This window comes from Dipodomys spectabilis, unplaced genomic scaffold (genome assembly GCF_019054845.1).
Source record: "Dipodomys spectabilis isolate Male_0828 unplaced genomic scaffold, ASM1905484v1 ptg000024l, whole genome shotgun sequence".
Lineage (NCBI taxonomy): Eukaryota > Metazoa > Chordata > Mammalia > Rodentia > Heteromyidae > Dipodomys > Dipodomys spectabilis.
In genome coordinates this window covers 32,372,501-32,389,650 of record NW_024870701.1, presented here as the reverse complement: position 1 = coordinate 32,389,650, position 17,150 = coordinate 32,372,501, and the positions used below count along the sequence as shown (strand labels likewise).

Genomic DNA, 17,150 nt, shown 5'->3' with positions numbered 1-17,150 from the left:
GTGTACAGAGTAAGTGCTTATTATTACTTCAAGAATGAATGATGCCTAAGATCTTTTTGTACCAAGGGCTGGTTTTACAATCTACAATGTTTTGGACATATATGGGCAGGATGCGCTGGCAGTGGTATATTCGTGTAGAAATGGCTATAACTGGTGACATTTGTGGTGGGCTTGTTCTCAGCTGCCTCTGTGTGCAAGTTTGGGGACAGGGTTGCTAAATTGAGAAAGTGGACAGAAATAATCATGACACGTCTTACTACTCCCTTCAAGATAGGTATCTAGCAGCCTAATCTTCATTTTTCTTTTTGGAGTTAGAGGGCTGGTAGTCCGCCTTGAACTTCTGGTGCCAGGCACTGACCCTTAGCCTTTTCAATCAAGGTCTGGTGCTCTATCACTTGAGCCACAACTCCACTTCATGCTTCTTGCTGGTTAACTGGAGATAAGTATCGGAGATTTGTCTGCCTGGGTTGGCTTCAAACCATGATTCTCGTATCTCAGCCCCCTGAGTGGCTAAGATTACAGGCCTGTACCATGCTCTGCATTGGGCTTCCTTCACTTCTAGTTTGTTTTGTGGTCTCGCTTATCAAACTGCTACAGAGAGGAGCTGCAAGAGAAACGCAATAATGATGTAAGTGTCTAATATAAAACTATTCTGGAAACAAAGTGCAGAGCTGCAGACTGGAGAAATAAAAGCATGTTCACCTGTAAGTAATTGAAATGGAAATGTCTAGAAAGTTGCTGACTCGTGGTTGCTGTTCCTACCTTGCCCAGATTGGCACATAAAACCAGAAGACAGGACTTTTGCACCCCAACCTTCGGTTTGGGAGCCGGCCACTGGCTCTGCCCAAGGTCTTAGGCTCACGCAGTGGACGGAGCCGGAAGCCCAGATTCTCAGAGAAGGGCTGTCCCTGCCTGGTTCTACCCCTGAAGCCCCGCCCATGCCCCGGCAGCGAATGAGCTGGCTCCCCTAGGGGGCGTGTCTTCTCGAGTCCCGCCCCGCCCCGCCTCGACAGCAAATGGGCGGGCTCGCGGCGAGGGTGTGGGCGTGTCCACGCGTGATAAGGCCCGGGACGCCGTGGGGAGCGCTGACCGGGTTCGGCCGACTGCGGAGGGCGCCGCCGCAGGAGGATCCCGGGTTCTCGGCCGAGGCTGCCCCGGAAATGCTTCCAGCCGGCACAAACATGGCTGCGGCCCTGCGAACTGCCGGCGCGCGGCTCCGCGGTCCGCGTAAGTGGCGGGGTCGCGGCGGCCACCGAGGCTGCGGTCCCCGTGTCCGCGGGCGTGAGTGGTGGGCAGCTGGCCGCGGGCAGCGCCCGGCCCCGGGGCTGCGGGAGGGGCGGCGAGGACCGGCCGCGGGGAAGGACCGGACCCCCGCCCGCTCCAGGGGCCGGAGGAGCCCGCGCGGCGGCCCCGGGCTCCGGAGCCCTCGGCCGCCGCGGGGCCGGGGACCGCGGTTACTGTGAGCACAGGACTGTGGGGAGGTGTGCGAAGGGGCGGCCGCCTGGAAGACCCCCCATGGGCCTCTGCCATCCCGCGGGACTACCCCATGGCAGCTGGGGCTGGGGCTGGCTGGAGATAGCTGTAGAACAAGTGAGACATGTGCTTCAGTCGGTTGTGTGTGAGTGATAGTAGCGGGACTTGAACTCAGGACCTCACTCCCTCGTCTGGCTGTCGTTCTGCCAGTGGAGCCACACCTCCACTTCCAGAGTCTCCCAGGCGTCTGGTACACACCATGAATGTAAGTTCTTTCCGTTGGATGAGCTGATGGAACATACCAGGTTGGGATCACATTAAGCAGGGACATATTGATCATGGCTCCCCACGTGGCTTGGTAAATGTGGGAGAAAGTAATAATTTATAGGCTCGCCATGAAGATTAGGAAGACAGGTGAGGCAGGCAGGTGTGCAGGGTACCTGCACACAGTAGGTACACAGACTCCCATAACGTTACAGTTTTGGATTGAAAGACTCTCGTAGAGAGATCCTGATATTATGCATCTGACTACATTTCAAAGGAGTTTCTTAATTCATCATTCATCATTCTGACCCCTATTAGCCAGAATCCACTCTCAACTTGTATTATGAGACGGACACCTTTATTAGAATAATAAGGACCAAAGGTATAGTGAGCATCAACTTTCTAAGGCAGACAAGAAGGCATTCTTTAAGAGGCCAGACTGAAGTATTACTTTAATAATAATAATAATAATTATTATTATTATTTTGGTTGGTTGTGGGACTTGGAACTCAAGACCTGAGTGCTGTCTCTGAACCTCTTTGTGCTCAAGGTTAGCACTCTACTACTTGAGCCACAGCACCACTTCTGGTTTGCTGGTGGTTAATTGGAGATAAGAGTCTCTCAGATTTTTCCTTTCTGGGCTGGCTTCGAACTACAATCCTCAGATCTCAGCCTTCTGAGTAGCTAGGATTACAGATCCGAGGCACCAAAACCTGTCATGGAATATTACTTTATACACACATGGGCTGGGAATGTGGCTTAGTGGTAGAGTGCTTGCCTCGCATGCATGAAGCCTTGGATTCAATTCCTCAGTACCACAGAAGTAGAAAAAGGTGGAAATTGTGCTGTGGCTCAAGTGGTAGAGTGCTAGACTTGAGCAAAAGAAGCTCAGGGATAGTGCCCAGGCCCAGAGTTCAGGCCCCAGGACTGGCCAAAAAAAAAAAAAAAAAAGAAGTTTCCATGCATTAACTGCCTTCATTTTAAGTGGCTACCATATGCTTCATTGGTCTTGATATTTAGTTTTTCCATCATTTTCCAGGTTATAACTTATCTGCAAACTAGTTTAACTTCATTCCCCACCCCTGCATCTCCAGGTACTGGAATTTGAACTCAGGGCCTTGTGCTCACTAGATAGGCACTGGCTAGTAAGGGACTGTAGCACTCTGAGCTATGCCTCCAGCCTTGTTGCTTTTTAGTTTTCAGCTAGAGTATAGTGTTTTCTACCTGGGCTAGCCTTGACCTTTGGTCCCCTCAAGCTCTACCTACTGAGTAGCTGAAATGATTCTTTATTTTTTAAAAATAGTTTTGATATATCTCATTTTTTTTTCTGATTGTTTGTTCATTGTTTCATTGAGAACTTAGGACAGTTGGGGGAGGAGGATGGGCAGGAAGGATAATGGTTATCCTTTTCTTATTTGTCATTAGTATCTCTTGGAACATACAGCATTGTTCTGACATGGAACCTAATATTTGTTGAAGAATTAGTGTGATCTAGAATTTTTGTTTTTGTTGTTGTTTGTTCTGGGTTTGAACTCATGGCCCCACTCTTTTGGTTGGCTTTTTTTGCTCTTACAACTTGTAAGAGTCTCATAGATTTTCCTGCCCAGGCTTAATTTTGAACCAAATTCCTCAGATCTCAGACTCTCAAGTAGCTAGGATTACAGGTATGAGCCACCAGCACCTACCTGATCTACAACTTTCTGATTAGTCTAATACCTTTAATCTTAACAACTTTGGAAGCAATCCATGATTATTTCTGTTTCACAGATTGACATCAGGAAAAGTATTTAACTATCAGAAAGTTTCAGGAAAGGTATTTAACTTGCACCAAGTCTCAGAGCTTAAGGAAAATGTCTTCCCAGTTGCAAAACCTTTTTCTAAGAAATGAGTCATTTTCTACTTCAAGTCCTAGAGAAAACTTGCTTTGGTATTACTGGTATGTTCCCATTCACTTTCAAATCAAGATGGAAGCAGTAAAGATCCCAGTGATGGTCAACTTAGTGGTTAGATTAGCTTAGTTTTGACAAAGCAGGTTTTCTGGCCTATAGTCTACTCAATTTCCAGACATTTCTGGACCTGGGGCAGGAGGGAATTTAATACTGGTCAGGCAGTGCCAGACTTGTCTTTGGTAGGCACCAAGCAAGTTCAAAAGCCAAGTTCTCCCACCTCACAATCTGCAGCCCCCTTCAGGCAAGTAGGTCCTTCAGTCCAGGGTGTGGTTGGTACTGGCCTGTTACTCACCAGTCCCAGGCCTTTGACCATAGACAAGGTGCTAACTGTGTTATGCTATCCTTCAGCCAGGGGTGCTGGTACCGATCTTGGGTACTGTGATGCTTGGGAAGATTTTCTAGTACCCCTCATTGTGGGGCTGGCTGGGAAATCAGGTGAGTTCTCCAACAGCTAAAACAAGAAGAAAGAAGAAGAAGGAGAAGAAAGAAGAAGAAGAAGGAAGAAGGAAGAGGGGGGGGGAGGAAAAAGAAACACTGCAATTAATGATTCAATGTGACATTTTCACACCTGCATATAATGTGCTTTGATCATAGTTACCCTATCTGTTACCCTCTTTCCTCCCTCCCTGCTTCTCCTTCTCTGCTTCCATGCTGTAAGGGAACATGCAGGAGTGAGATGTCCTTCTGGTTCGGGATGGTGGCCCTAAGTCCTCAGTGGAAAGGATCCCTTTTTAGTGCCACCACTATTTTCTCTCAGAATTTGGTCATCCAGGAAGAAGAGAAGTTTGTAAGGGCAAGATAATATTTAAGCAGCTTGCAAAGCTACAAGTTCCCCAACCATAGGAGGAAATCCTAACTACTGGGCCAGAGAACCACCCCAGCTTCCGCTCCACTGCTTATTGTAGGTTCTCAGGAAGAAAAGTTTATGAGGGGTAGGGTAGTTACAAAATACCAAAAGTCTACCCTCAAATCCCGTGGAACGGGATGCAAGCTCATTGTATAGGGAATTGGTGACATGATTTAAGAACATGATTAATCTCATCATGTAGTTCAGAATTAAGCTCACTTTAATGTAATAAGCGTGTTGGTTTGAGACTTCATTTGAGTGCAACCAAGCATCTTTATGTCAATATTTTATTTCCACTTTGGCTTAGTACTTAGTAATGCCTTAGTAAGCCAAGCTGGAAATGCAAAGCTCAGCACAAGCTCTTGTAATTGACTCTTTGTGGAATGTGAACAGTCTGAATAGAAGGAAATCCAAGTGGCCCGGAGAAACTATCTTCCTGGGTGGTTTGGAAGAAATCAGGACAGGTGCTCATGGCTCACACCTGTAATCCTAGTTACTCAGGAGGCTAGAAGTGGAGCTGTGGCCCTGGGTTCAAGCCCCAATAACAGTACACACACAAAAAAAGGGAGCAAAAGAAAGAAAAAAAAAATCACAAGGGCTTGAGATGTGGTAGAAATGGTAGAGCCCTTGCCTATCAAGCAGAAGCATTGAGTTCAAATTCCAGTACTGCCAAAACTTAAGAAATCCGAGCAACAATGGTTGCTGTTCTCTAGAATGAAACTTACAAATGTAACTAAAGCTGGTATTTACAATGTGGGAGAAACCACAGCTCACCTCACTACTCTTCACAAGAATTCCAGCAGCAAGGTCATGTTTGGTAGTTGGCAGAATTTAAGCTCAGAAAGATGACAATCTGGTCACACTGGTGATAATTAAGTCCCACCGCCAGTAAGTACCAGAGCTGAATTCAGAGTCAGCCCTAGTTGGTCCACAGCCTAATTCATCATAGGGAAAGTTTTGCTTTGGAGTAGGACTTGGGTAGGAGCCTGATTTCAAGTTGGTCTCTCAGTGATGGTTTCAAGTGGGGCAGGAGATGATGTTCACAGCACGGGCACCTGGCAACTGCCCCATGTTGCCCTCCTCAATACCTACTCGAGTTCTATTTCACTGCATGCTACAATTAAGTATGGCATTTGGACTCTGAGGTAGCTACTCCAGGCTCCCTCCTAAGTTGTGGGGTCCCGAGTCAGGTGTATCCACAGGGCAGGCTAAGGAATTGGAATATTTTTTTTATCTTTTGACGTGGACAAATAGACCTTCCTAGTGATCCTCCCTGAAGAGTGAGTTGTTGAACGTACCCACACTACAGAAATGCAGAAGCCTTGGCAAAGTCGACCTTTAGGCTTTCTTGCTTCTCTTTGCACCAGCAGCTCTTTCCTGCCACCTATAGGTCAAGATTTGCTTACACTGGTGGGTCCCATCTGTCCCCAGCGGCATGGACAGAGGAAGGAAACATATACTGACCCGTATAAGGAGTGTGTGTGGGAGTGTGGGGGAGAGGGGTCAGGTGATTCTTGGGGCCTGGGATCCTGGTCTATTGTGGGATGTGGGTTCTGGGGGAGGCAGGTTTCCTTGGTTGTGTAGATAGTATATGCCATGTGGGGAGCGGGTGTATAAGAGGAGTGCTGGACAGAGCCTATATAACAGAGGCTCCCTTTGTCAGGGTCCAAGGCAGGACTGGGGCTTCCAGTACTAGTGCTTTGCTAGAGACTTCTTGGAAGCAGAAATGAGATCTGCAGATCACAGGAACTGGCCCAACATCCACTCCCTAAACCAGCAGCTCCTTACCTCTTCCCCCCTAGCATGATTCTGCTATCAGTAGCATTGCAAATGTGCCACAGTTCTTGCAAGGAATCGTAGCAAAATCTGCAGGCAAGATGGGAGGAGGTGTGTGTGGCTTCTAGAATGCCTCCCCGCAGGTCCTTCTATGGCTCTTCTGGGGCACAAGCCTCTGCCTCAGGCCCCCAAAGAGACCGGTACCCACCTGCAGAGAAATGCTACAGATCTTACCTCTGCCATCACAGCTTTAAATTTTAAAGCTAGGAATTGTGCCCTGAGGACCTCTTCAAAAGAAATTACTTTCTAGCTAGATTTCATGCTAGCACTTTCATTTTGTCACAGTGGTACATGGCGGCTCAGGGGTCCAGCAGCCATGGGAGTGCCAATTGGGAACCGCAGCAGCAGCCACCACAGAGACAGCCCATCGGGCCAAAAGTACAACGCCTCAAGTTCAACCGGAAAAGAGGTATGCATCTAATTTCAGTATCAAGAAGGATTTCTTGCTCTTTATGACCACAGACATCAGTGGACACATGCTACCTAGGAGGGAAGGATCTGGGAGAGCCTGGCAAATTAGGAGTTGGAAAATTAGGAATTGGCTTGCATTGAATGGTTGTTGAACTGCAAGTTTTAAACACAACAGGCTTTTCTTTAAGGAAGTTAGTTGAATACAGTCTGCAAATCATGGGAGAATTTGATTCTGTAAGATGATACATATTCCAAATTTTGTGTTTGTTGCTTTTTGTTGTGATCGTGAGTTCATTGATTGACTGCCAAATAGACTGAAGTTGTTTAGGAGTAGGGCCTAAATCATCTCCTCTCAACTTCGTTCTTCTAGAAGATGGAGTTGGTGACAAAGGTATGAGGCAGATATCACAGGCTGGCAGCGTGCCCAGCAGGGCAGCAATTCTCCTGCCCACTGGCCTTTCTTCCCACCTTAGCACTTGGAGGCTAGAATGGTAGTAATGTAAACTGAAGAACTGATTTGATGTGGAACTGTGGAGGAAAAATAATTGAATTGCTATATTTTCCTTGTGGCAAAAGTCAATACTATAAATAGCCTTGATGTTAAAATCTTAAAATTAAGCTGGGCACCGGTGGCTCATGCCTGTAATCCTACCTACTCAGGAGGATGAGAGCTAAGGATCACGGTTCAAAGCCAGCCCAGGCTTTAATCTCCAATTAACTACCAGAAAACTGGAAGTGGCGCTGTGGCTCAAGTGGTATAGCTCTATCCTTGACCTGAAGAGCTGAGGGACAGCACCCAGGCCCCAGAGTTCAAGCCCCAGGACTTGAAAAAAAAATTAAAATTAAGTAAAAATCTAAAATCAAGCTGGGCCTGGTAGTACATATATACCTGGCATCCCAGCTACTCAGGAGATTGAAGTAGGAGGATTATGAGTTTAAGACCACCACATACAAATTTAGCAGGATTGTTTCAAAAAATTGGAAAAATAAAAGGATTGGGCTGGGGTTGTAGCTTAGTGATAGCCTAGTATGTATGGCCCCAGGCTAAATCCCCAGTGTTGCCAAAAAACCACACAAAAATCTAAATATATGCTGTAGATTCTATTAAGCAACTATATCATATTTATTCAAAATTAATAGAAACACACACATAGGAAACAAAGATTAAAAGATGATGATCCTAATACCTAGTATCTTGACTCTATTAATATTAACTGAGTATATTCGTACTAAAATATGACTATACTGTACCAGTTTTTTATGCTATTTACTACGTTATAAAACTATAGATTTTATTTATTTATTTAGTCTGTCATGGGTCTTGAACTTTGGGCCTGGGCGCTGTCTCTGAGCTCTTCAGCTCAAGGCTAGTTGTGTACCACTTGAACAACAATGCTACTTCCAGTTTTCTCGTGGTTAATTGGAGATTAAAGCTCTGGCTGGCTTTGAACCGTGATCCTCACATCTCAACCTCCTGAGTAGCTAGGGTTACAGGCATGAGCCATTGGTGCCCAGATTAGATTTTCTTTTATACTCCTTAATAGCTTAGGAGTACTTTAATAAATAAATAAATTAATTAATAATTAATTTGTCCAAACATTACAGGCATAGGTTCTTTCTAGTGTTTCTGTAGTAGAGATGTTGATGCAGTGAGGATTCTCATTATCATGCCAGTGCAGACCTCTTTTGAGGCAGCATGTTGTTTAGGCTTATACTGAGCTGGACTAGAAGCTAGACTAGGCATTGTACTAGATTAGGGTCTACAGACTTATTCTGTGGTTCCGTGAAATGTTAAGTAACACAGTTTTAGGTTTTGTGGGCCATACTTTATTTTTTTACTGCTCATGAACACATGAGTAGACCTGTGTCCCAATAAAACTTTATTTACAAAGCCAGGCAATGTATAAGTATATGGGCAAATGTGGTACAGTGGCTGTAGTTTGCCAAACATTGTTCTATAGGAAGCATAGATACCTAGATTTAATAAATACCTAGGTTTAATAAAGAGCTAGGATTTTTGTTTCTTTTTCTTGATGCTGATATTCAGTAGAATAATATTATTGTTTCTTTTCATTGTGAACTTAAGTTTCTATTATTAGAATGTTGGCTTAATAGTTCAAAGGAAAAACTGCCTTTTTTGAGAGTCCCAGAAAATACAAATGGCAAAACATTTCAACTTTTTCAAGTGAACTATAAAATATGTTTCCATTCAGACAAAGGGAACATGGCAAGTCTGACGTTGGTCTCAGGTGTGCTCTGTCTGGGAGGGAGACGAGGCAGAGGCCCTTGACTAAAGCTTCACACTTCACATTCTGGAATGGAACCGAGTGGACCTCGGGCTCACTAATGCGCCACTCCTCATGCACCGCACAGTTTTGAATTAAGTGCATGTGTATTTGGGCATTTTCAAATCATGCGCATCTCTTTCATGTATCCCATCACCGTGGGTTTGCAAAACCGTGAGCTGGGCAGAGTAACATTGCTTAAAGGCACTCTTGTCTGAGCTCAGGTGTTATAGATGAAAAACACAGCTCTAAATCCCGTTTGCACATCGATACCCTCTAGGCTTAGGTAAGTCTTTTTAGCCTGGGGTTTCTTAACCAGTAATCTGTTAACTGGCAGCAGTCCATGGGAAAATGCACTTGATTTATTGTAAGTCACAGATCTTGAGGGTAAAAGACAGGATACCAGGAGAAGAGGGGTGGTCTAGGTAGAAAGATGAAGGGAAGATTATAGTTTCACCAAGTGATGGATTTGAATTTCTAGATAACAAGAAAACTCAACACCACTGTTGGTCTAGTGATAGATAGCACACCTTTATAAAAGAGTTCTGTAACAGTTGACATCTTCAGCCACTTAGTTTAATAAGGCAGTGATTCTCAATGGGGTTGAGACAAATTTGACAATGTCAAACTTGTCACAACTTGGTTGAGTGTGTGAGCAGAGGCCAGGGACATTACAGAGCATCTTGTACAGCACAGTATAGCCCTTTGTAAGGGAGGGAGCTAGATGAACCTTGGAGATTTTATGTTAACCTAAAGGAATCAGACATAAATTGGCTGATTCCATTTTTCTTCAATGTCCTGAGTAGGTGAATGCATAGACTCAGGAAGTAGATTCATTGCCAGGAGAGAAAGGAGGAGATAAAAGCATATAGCATTAGGTAGTGATGAGAATTGTTCAGCTTGAAAATGGTGAATTATGGGCTGGGAAGGTGGGTCAGTGATAGAGTGCTTGCCTTGCATGCCTGAGGCCCTGGGTTCGATTCCTCAGCACCACATAAGCAAAAAGAAAAAAGCCGGAAGTGGCGCTGTGGCTCAAGTGGTAGAGTACTAGCCTTGAGCTGAAGAGCTGAGGGACAGCGCCCAGGCCCTGAGTTCAGGCCCCACGACCAGACTCAAAAAAAAAAAAAAAAGAAAATGGTGCATTATATCTCTATTTTTACATAAAGAAAAGAAGGATGAATGAAAGAAACATTCTCTCTCCTTGGTTTCTGTCATTGTCAGTTCTCTGTCATGGGGACACTTTTTGACACATCTCAGACTCAGGTCTTCTGTTCTGCATCTTTGGACATGATCTCCTGGTGGCTTCCAGAGGTTTTGGAGGACATTGAACCTGCCTGGGCTTCCCCTTCCCTGATGCAGGTCAGGAGCAGGCTTGCCTGCTTTCCTGGCTTGCCTGGCCTTGGGTTGTGTAGATCTGTAGGGCCATGCAGAATTTGGAAGTCTACATTAGTACATTGTGCTTTCTTTTCTCATTTCCTAAAGCTACTTATTAAAACCCTTGTTAAGGAGTTTTACTTTGCTTTGCTTCTCCCTACTTTCCTTTTTTTTTTCTTTTTTTCCTTTTTTGCTTTCTTCCTACTCTCCTTCTGCTTCTTCCTACACATGTTGTGCTTGATTCTTTAGTCTGGGGCTAATATGAATGTTTTTTTTTTGTTGTTGTTGTTGTTGCTTTGTTTTTGTCGGGCATGGGGCTTGAACTCTGGGCCTAGGCGCTGTCCCTCAGCTCTTCAGCTCAAAGCTAAAGCTCTACCACTTGAGCCACAGCTCCATTTCTGGCTTTTTTCTGCTTATTTGGTGCTGAGGAATCAAACTCAAGGCCTCATGCATGCAAGGCAAGTACTCTACCACTGAGCCACCTTCCCAGCCCCACTGTGATGTTAGTGCCATTTCTAGTAGGGAATTATCTATGTATTGCATTTCCAAGAGGGATGGAGAGGTGGGCGTGGAGTGAGAAATGTAGTTTATCATAGCAGGAAACACGCAAGCAAAAATAAAAGCAGGTGGTGGAGAAGGTAGCAGAGTACTAAGAAGTAATAGTCACAGTTGACTAAAGGGAAGGGAGCAGATGAAAGAGTGGAAGATGGGCTCCTACTGTACTTCAGATTTAAATGACAGGGGAACCCTTCTTTGTGTGACAGAACTTTCTGTGTGCCAGTTTGTGTTAAGTGAGTAAGTACTTTAGCCACTGAAATTCTAAACATTGGTTTTGTTGGTTTTTTTCCATGCTGATATTGGAGCTTGAACACAGGACCTCACATTCCTGCTTAGCTTTTTCACTCAAGGTTGGCTGGCATTCTGACACTTGAGCCACCCACTTCTACTTCCAGCTTTTTTGCTGGTTAATTGGGCATAAAATTGAATTTATCTTTGCAGGCTGTCTTCAAACTGTGATCCTCAGAACTCGGCCTGTTAATAGCTAGGCATGAGCTACTGAGTATCTGGCTCCTTAAACAATTTTTGGGGTAGCTGCTGGATTTTATTTATCATATGAGGAAATCTGAAATTTGGAGAGGTCAAGAACTTGTATATTCATTAAGCCCTAACAAGTCCAGATCCCACAGCCACAGAACAATATTAGATTTCTACTTCAATTCTCTGCCTGTAAAGAATCCAATCTGTTCACACTGACAGGCTGGTAGGGAAACGCTTTGAGCCCCCAGAGGTTCAGTGTCATGCATAGAACTAAGAGATGAAGATCAGAGTCCAGGCTGGAGAGATCCCACCTTCCCCATAGGTGGCCCTGTGAGCCTAGCCGAAAAGCCTATAAGTTCTTACCTTTGCATCCACAGTAGATGCCAGTCTGATGCAAGCTTCTTCCCTAGAGGATAAGAAGAAATGTGACACATCCATTGCTGCATTTTATTTTATCCAGGAAGCCTAAAACTGGAATATTAATGCTGAACATGGGTGGCCCTGAAACGCTTGGAGAAGTTCACGATTTCCTTCTGAGGCTCTTCTTGGACAGAGACCTCATGACACTTCCTGTCCAAAAGTAAGTAAGAGATGTGTAAACATCTGCACTTTAACATACATATATGTTATTTTACATGTAATATGTATCACATATATATATGTGTATACACACACACACACACACACACACACACACACACACACACACACACACACACACACAAACACACAATGTATTTGGCCTTTGCTGTAACAGCTCCAGTTGGAAGAATGAAGTGGTTTGAACGTGTATCTAGTAGTGGTTACATGAGCATGTTATCCTGTTGGAGATGAGGATGTGATGTGGGAAGAACTGCAGGGTGTGGGAAGCCAGTTAGGAAGCATTCTCCTGGAGCCTTTTCCTCCCCAGAGCCCTGGAAATACAGTTGTCCTGACACTGCTGACGTACCTTTAAAGATTTTTTCTTTTTGGTCTGGTCGTGGGGCCTGAACTCTGGGCTGGACACTGTCCCTCAGCTCTTCAGCTCAAGGCTAGCGCTCTACCACTTGAGCCACAGTGTGACTTCCGGCTTTTTTCTTTTTGCTTATGTGGTGCTGAGGAATCGATCCCAGGGCGTCATGCATGCAAGGCAAGCGCTCTACCACTGAGCCACCTTCCCAGCTCCAGCTTTAAAGATTTTTAAAGATATGTTTGTACTTGGCACTTAATGGCTGATTAACTCTCAGGAAAGCAATGATGATTATTCTTTTGTACTTAATGATAACCTGTTCCTATTCTCCTTTTCCTTCCTTCCCTACTTCCTCCTCTTCTTTCTTTCTTTCAAAAAGGTACTTATATATGACTAAAATGCAAAGAGTATAAAAATATTTATGGTGGAAGGCCAATGTCCCTTTTGCCTAGAATTCCTGCCTCGCTATCATCCCTCACGTGTAAGCACTTACATCCAGAACTAGCCATAAAGATAACTCAGCACATACTCTCTCACATACATCCCTACCTCTTTCCACGTAGCCACACAAATGTGAATATATACTTAGGTTACATTATTTGGCACTATGTTATTTACTTATTTATTTTTTTGGCGGTCGTGGGGCTTGAACACTGGGCTTGGGCATTGTCCCTCAGCTCTTCAGCTCAAGGCAAGTGCTCTACCCCTTGAGCCACAGCACCACTTCTAGTTTTCTAGTGGTTTATTGGAGATAAGAGTCTCACGGATGTTCCTGCCTGGGCTGGCTTTGAACCATGATCCTCAGATCTCAGCCTCCTGAGTAGCTAGGATTACAGGCGTGAGCCACTGGCGCCCACTTGGCACTTTGTTATTTTTTAACCTTTTTTCATATAGGATTATGACTGTTTAGAATGGTTTTGTATAGCTATACCTTTATTTAATTTGTGGTTTCTGATAGCTGTTTACAGTATTGCAGTGTACATGTTGCAGTATACACCATTGCCAGTGTATACATCTGTAATTGGCATTTTTATGTATGTGTGTGCACGCCAGTATAGAGCCTCGCGCTCTGGCTTAGATTTTGCACCTCAGGCTGGTGCCCTACCACCTGAGCCCACCTTCACTACTGGCTTTTTGATGGTTAATTAGAGATAAGAATCTCAGGGTCTTTGCTCAGGCTGATTTTGAACCACAATCCTCATATCTCAGCCTCCTGAATAACTAGGATTGATCTTGTTAGGTTCTTTGTAAAATCTGCTTATCTCTTGCTTATTGAGTAGAACATGTGGATGAGGTTGCTATAGTTGGATAAAATTCACTCACCTACATGTTAAATGATTTAGCAAGCTGGCACCATTCATTGCCAAACGCCGAACACCTAAAATTCAAGAACAATACCGCAGGATTGGAGGTGGATCTCCCATCAAGATGTGGACTTCCAAGCAAGGAGAAGGCATGGTGAAGCTGCTGGATGAGCTCTCCCCAGACACAGGCAAGGGTGTCTGCATTCACACAGGGCTGGGTTTTCTTTCAAAACAGGGTCAGATGCCAAATGCTGTTACGGGTTCCACAACTCTTTTTTTTTTGGTTGGTCATGGGGCTTCAATGCTGGGCCTGGGCGCTGTCCCTCAGCTCTTCAGCTCTTCAGCTCAAGGCTAGCGCTCTACCACTTGAGCCACAGTGCCACTTACAATTTTCTGAGTGGTTTATTGGAGATAAGAATCTTACAACCTTTCCTGCCCAGGCTGGTTTTAAACTGTGATCCTCAGATCTCAGCCTCCTGAGTAGCTAGGATTATAAGTCCTGAGCCACCAGGGCCTGGCAGGTTCCATAACTGTATCATGCAAGGTCATTTAACTGAGTGACTTTGGCCTTTGACTATAGAATCTTTTCTATTACTTTCTATGGCACAAATAAAGGAAAAATTTGGAACACTAGTTTCAAAAGGAAATTGAAATCGTTTATAAGGCAGAAATGAAATACCATGAATGCAAGATGCATTTGTCATTGGGCTGGAAAGAAATCTTTAAGACATGGACTGAGGCTATTCTTAGGGTTTTTCTTTTTATAGGAATTAGATCAACACATAGAACAGAAATAGTCACTCAAGAGGCTGAGATCTGAGGATTGAGCTTCAAAACCATTCTGAGCGGAAAAGTCTGTGAGACTCTTATTTCCAATAACCACCAATAAGTCAGGTAAAGCTGTAGCTCTAGTGGTAGAGCATAAGTCTTGAACATAAAAGCTAAGAGACAGTGCCCAGGGCCTGAGTTCAAGCCCCACTACTAGCATAAGGAAAAAAAAAACATACATAGGGAATATTTTCCATGTACCTTGTACCATGGTGATGCTTATCTTATTTAATTTTCAAGGGTGCTAGCGATAGATTCTGTTATCTTCCCTTTTGGAGTTGGGCTAAGTCAGCTTCCTAAAGACATGCCACCAGGAATGTCACACCACTTCTGGCTTTTTGTTGGTCAACTGGAGATAAGAGTCTCACTGCCTTTCCTGCCAGCTTTCCTAGCTAGGATTACAGGCATGAGCCACTACTGGCTGCCATGTGAGCTTTTATTGCTCTTTGTTGGTGCAGAGTACATTATCTGTTGCAAATGAAAAAGCATCATATCAAATCTTTCCCCTGGAGAATCATGTCAACTCACCGGATCCATGCTAAATTAATGGTTTTCTCTAAAGTGTGTATTGGCAGCTGATCTGAGGGCAGACCAGGAGAGATCTGTGAATCGAGTGTTTGGCCATCCATGGGGCCAGACTTTGTGCCCACTGGCTGTGGAGCTGGTTAATATTAGCAAGGCTCCCTTCCCCTCTATGTCCTGCCAGGGACAGCATGGCAGGCAGAGTTCCCATGAGCACTGCTGCTTCCTCAGGGTAGGTGTCATGTCAGAAAGCACATTTCCCCCTTTTCTAAAATAAATGTTTGCAAGCCTTTTAAACTGCATTATCTGTGCTTTCCAGAGTAGCTGACTGTCTCACATTTTAATAGGAGGTCCCCACCCTGCCTTTATCTGCAAGGGCAGCCTCTCTACCCTCAGTCTGCACTATCTGAGGGTGCCCAGGCCCAAGCACTTAAGACTGCAGCTGTCCAGTACTGGATGACTGAAAAGATCTGGTGAGAAACTGGTTGACCCTCATAATGCAGAGATCTCACGGAATCATCGCGCTGTTTTCAAGTAGATTAGAGAGCAATGTCTGTCAGCTTGTTAAGCCTCACCTGGACTGCCAAGAGGTGTTTGGCAGCGGCTGTGACTGTGGTGGTGTGACAGTTGACAGTTTAGCTGTGAATTGCGCAACCATTGAACAGTCAGGGGTTTATCAGGTCACTGTTTCTGGTGTGTTTTAACTACAGCTCATCTCTTTTATACAAGAGAGCATACAATGAGGAGCCCATGAGGGACAGACAGCTGCAGATGATTCTGTTTGTTCCCCTTCCCTCTTTTCCTTAAGTCTCCAAACAAGAATACCGACTCCAACCACACTGCTCATGCACTCACCTGCTTTTCTTGCCTACTGACCTCTTGTTTCTGCCCTTGGTAACAGGTTACATTGTTTCTTGGTTCCCTGGGTTAAGTTTTGAGGAATATTTTTTTTATGTGTAGATCCATGCCTGCATAGGAGAAATTCCTTATCATTTGCTTCACTTTAATCTAAACATAGCTGCTAGTACAGTCTTCACACAGCCCCTGAGAAGGCTTTGGGTGGTAACTAACATTGTGGTATATTGTTGTGTTGTTTGCATGAGTGTGTGCACTCATGTATGCTGGCCTTGGAACTTGAACTCAAAGCCTGTGAGCTGTCCTTGAGTGTTTTTTTGCTCAAGGCTAGTGCCCTACTATCTGAGACACAACTCTACTTCTAGCTTTTTGTTTGCTAATTGGAGCCTCATAGACTTTACGGCTAGGGCTGGCTTCAAACCTTTATCCTCAGATCCTCAGATACCTTTATCCTCAGATCCTCAGATATCGGCCTCCTGAGTAGGTAGGATTATAGGTGTGAGCCACTGGTCCCTGGCTTTTATGTTCAAGTTTGGTGCTGTACCAATTGAACCATAGTTCCACTTCTGGCTTTTTGGTGGTTAATTGGAGATAAGAGTCTCAAGTCTGCTAGGCACTGGTGGCTCACGCCTGTAATCCTACCTAGTTACTCTGGAGGCTAAGAACTGAGGATCGTGGTTTGCCGGGAAGGTCCATGAGACTCTTATGTCCAGCAAACTACTCAGAAAAAGCCAGAAATGGCACTGTGCTCAAGTGATAAAGCCCTAGCATTGAGCAAAAGAAACTTAGGGACAGAGCCCAGACCTAGAGTTTAAGCCCCAAGGACCAGCCCAAAAAAAAAAAGTCTCAAGTATTTCCTGTTTAGATTGGCTTTGAACGGATTCTCAGCCTCCTGCGTAGCTGTGATTACAGTGTGAGCCAGCATCGCTCAGCTCTTAAGCCTCCCTTACCCCAGCAACAAAACAAAACACAAAAGAAAGGAAAACAATTAAAAATAGCAACTTGAAGCTGAGTGTCAGTGGCTCATACCATCTCAGGAAACAGAAATCTGAGAATCATAGTTCAAAGCTGGCTTGGCAGCTTTTAATTCTAATTTTTTTTTTTTTTGGTCCGGTTGTGGGGCCTGAACTCTGGGCCTGGGCGCTGTCCTTCAGCTCTTCAGCTCAAGGCTAGCACTCTACCACTTGAGCTACAGCGCCACTTCCAGCTTTTTTT

General features: G+C 44.7%; 1 protein-coding gene across 3 annotated transcripts in view; it reads left to right on the top strand.

The window, feature by feature from the left end:
- The first annotated feature begins 1,080 nt into the window (after nucleotides 1-1,080).
- Fech (ferrochelatase) overlaps nucleotides 1,081-17,150 on the top strand; it is a 35,238-nt gene continuing 19,168 nt past the window's right edge. For all 3 annotated transcript variants that reach the window (XM_042675208.1, XM_042675209.1, XM_042675207.1), the window contains exons 1-4: nucleotides 1,081-1,227; nucleotides 6,655-6,778; nucleotides 11,938-12,057; nucleotides 13,770-13,918. In XM_042675208.1, the coding sequence (XP_042531142.1) occupies nucleotides 1,161-1,227; nucleotides 6,655-6,778; nucleotides 11,938-12,057; nucleotides 13,770-13,918 (460 nt within the window). In that variant the 5' untranslated portion in view covers nucleotides 1,081-1,160. The remainder of the gene's footprint in view (nucleotides 1,228-6,654; nucleotides 6,779-11,937; nucleotides 12,058-13,769; nucleotides 13,919-17,150) is intronic.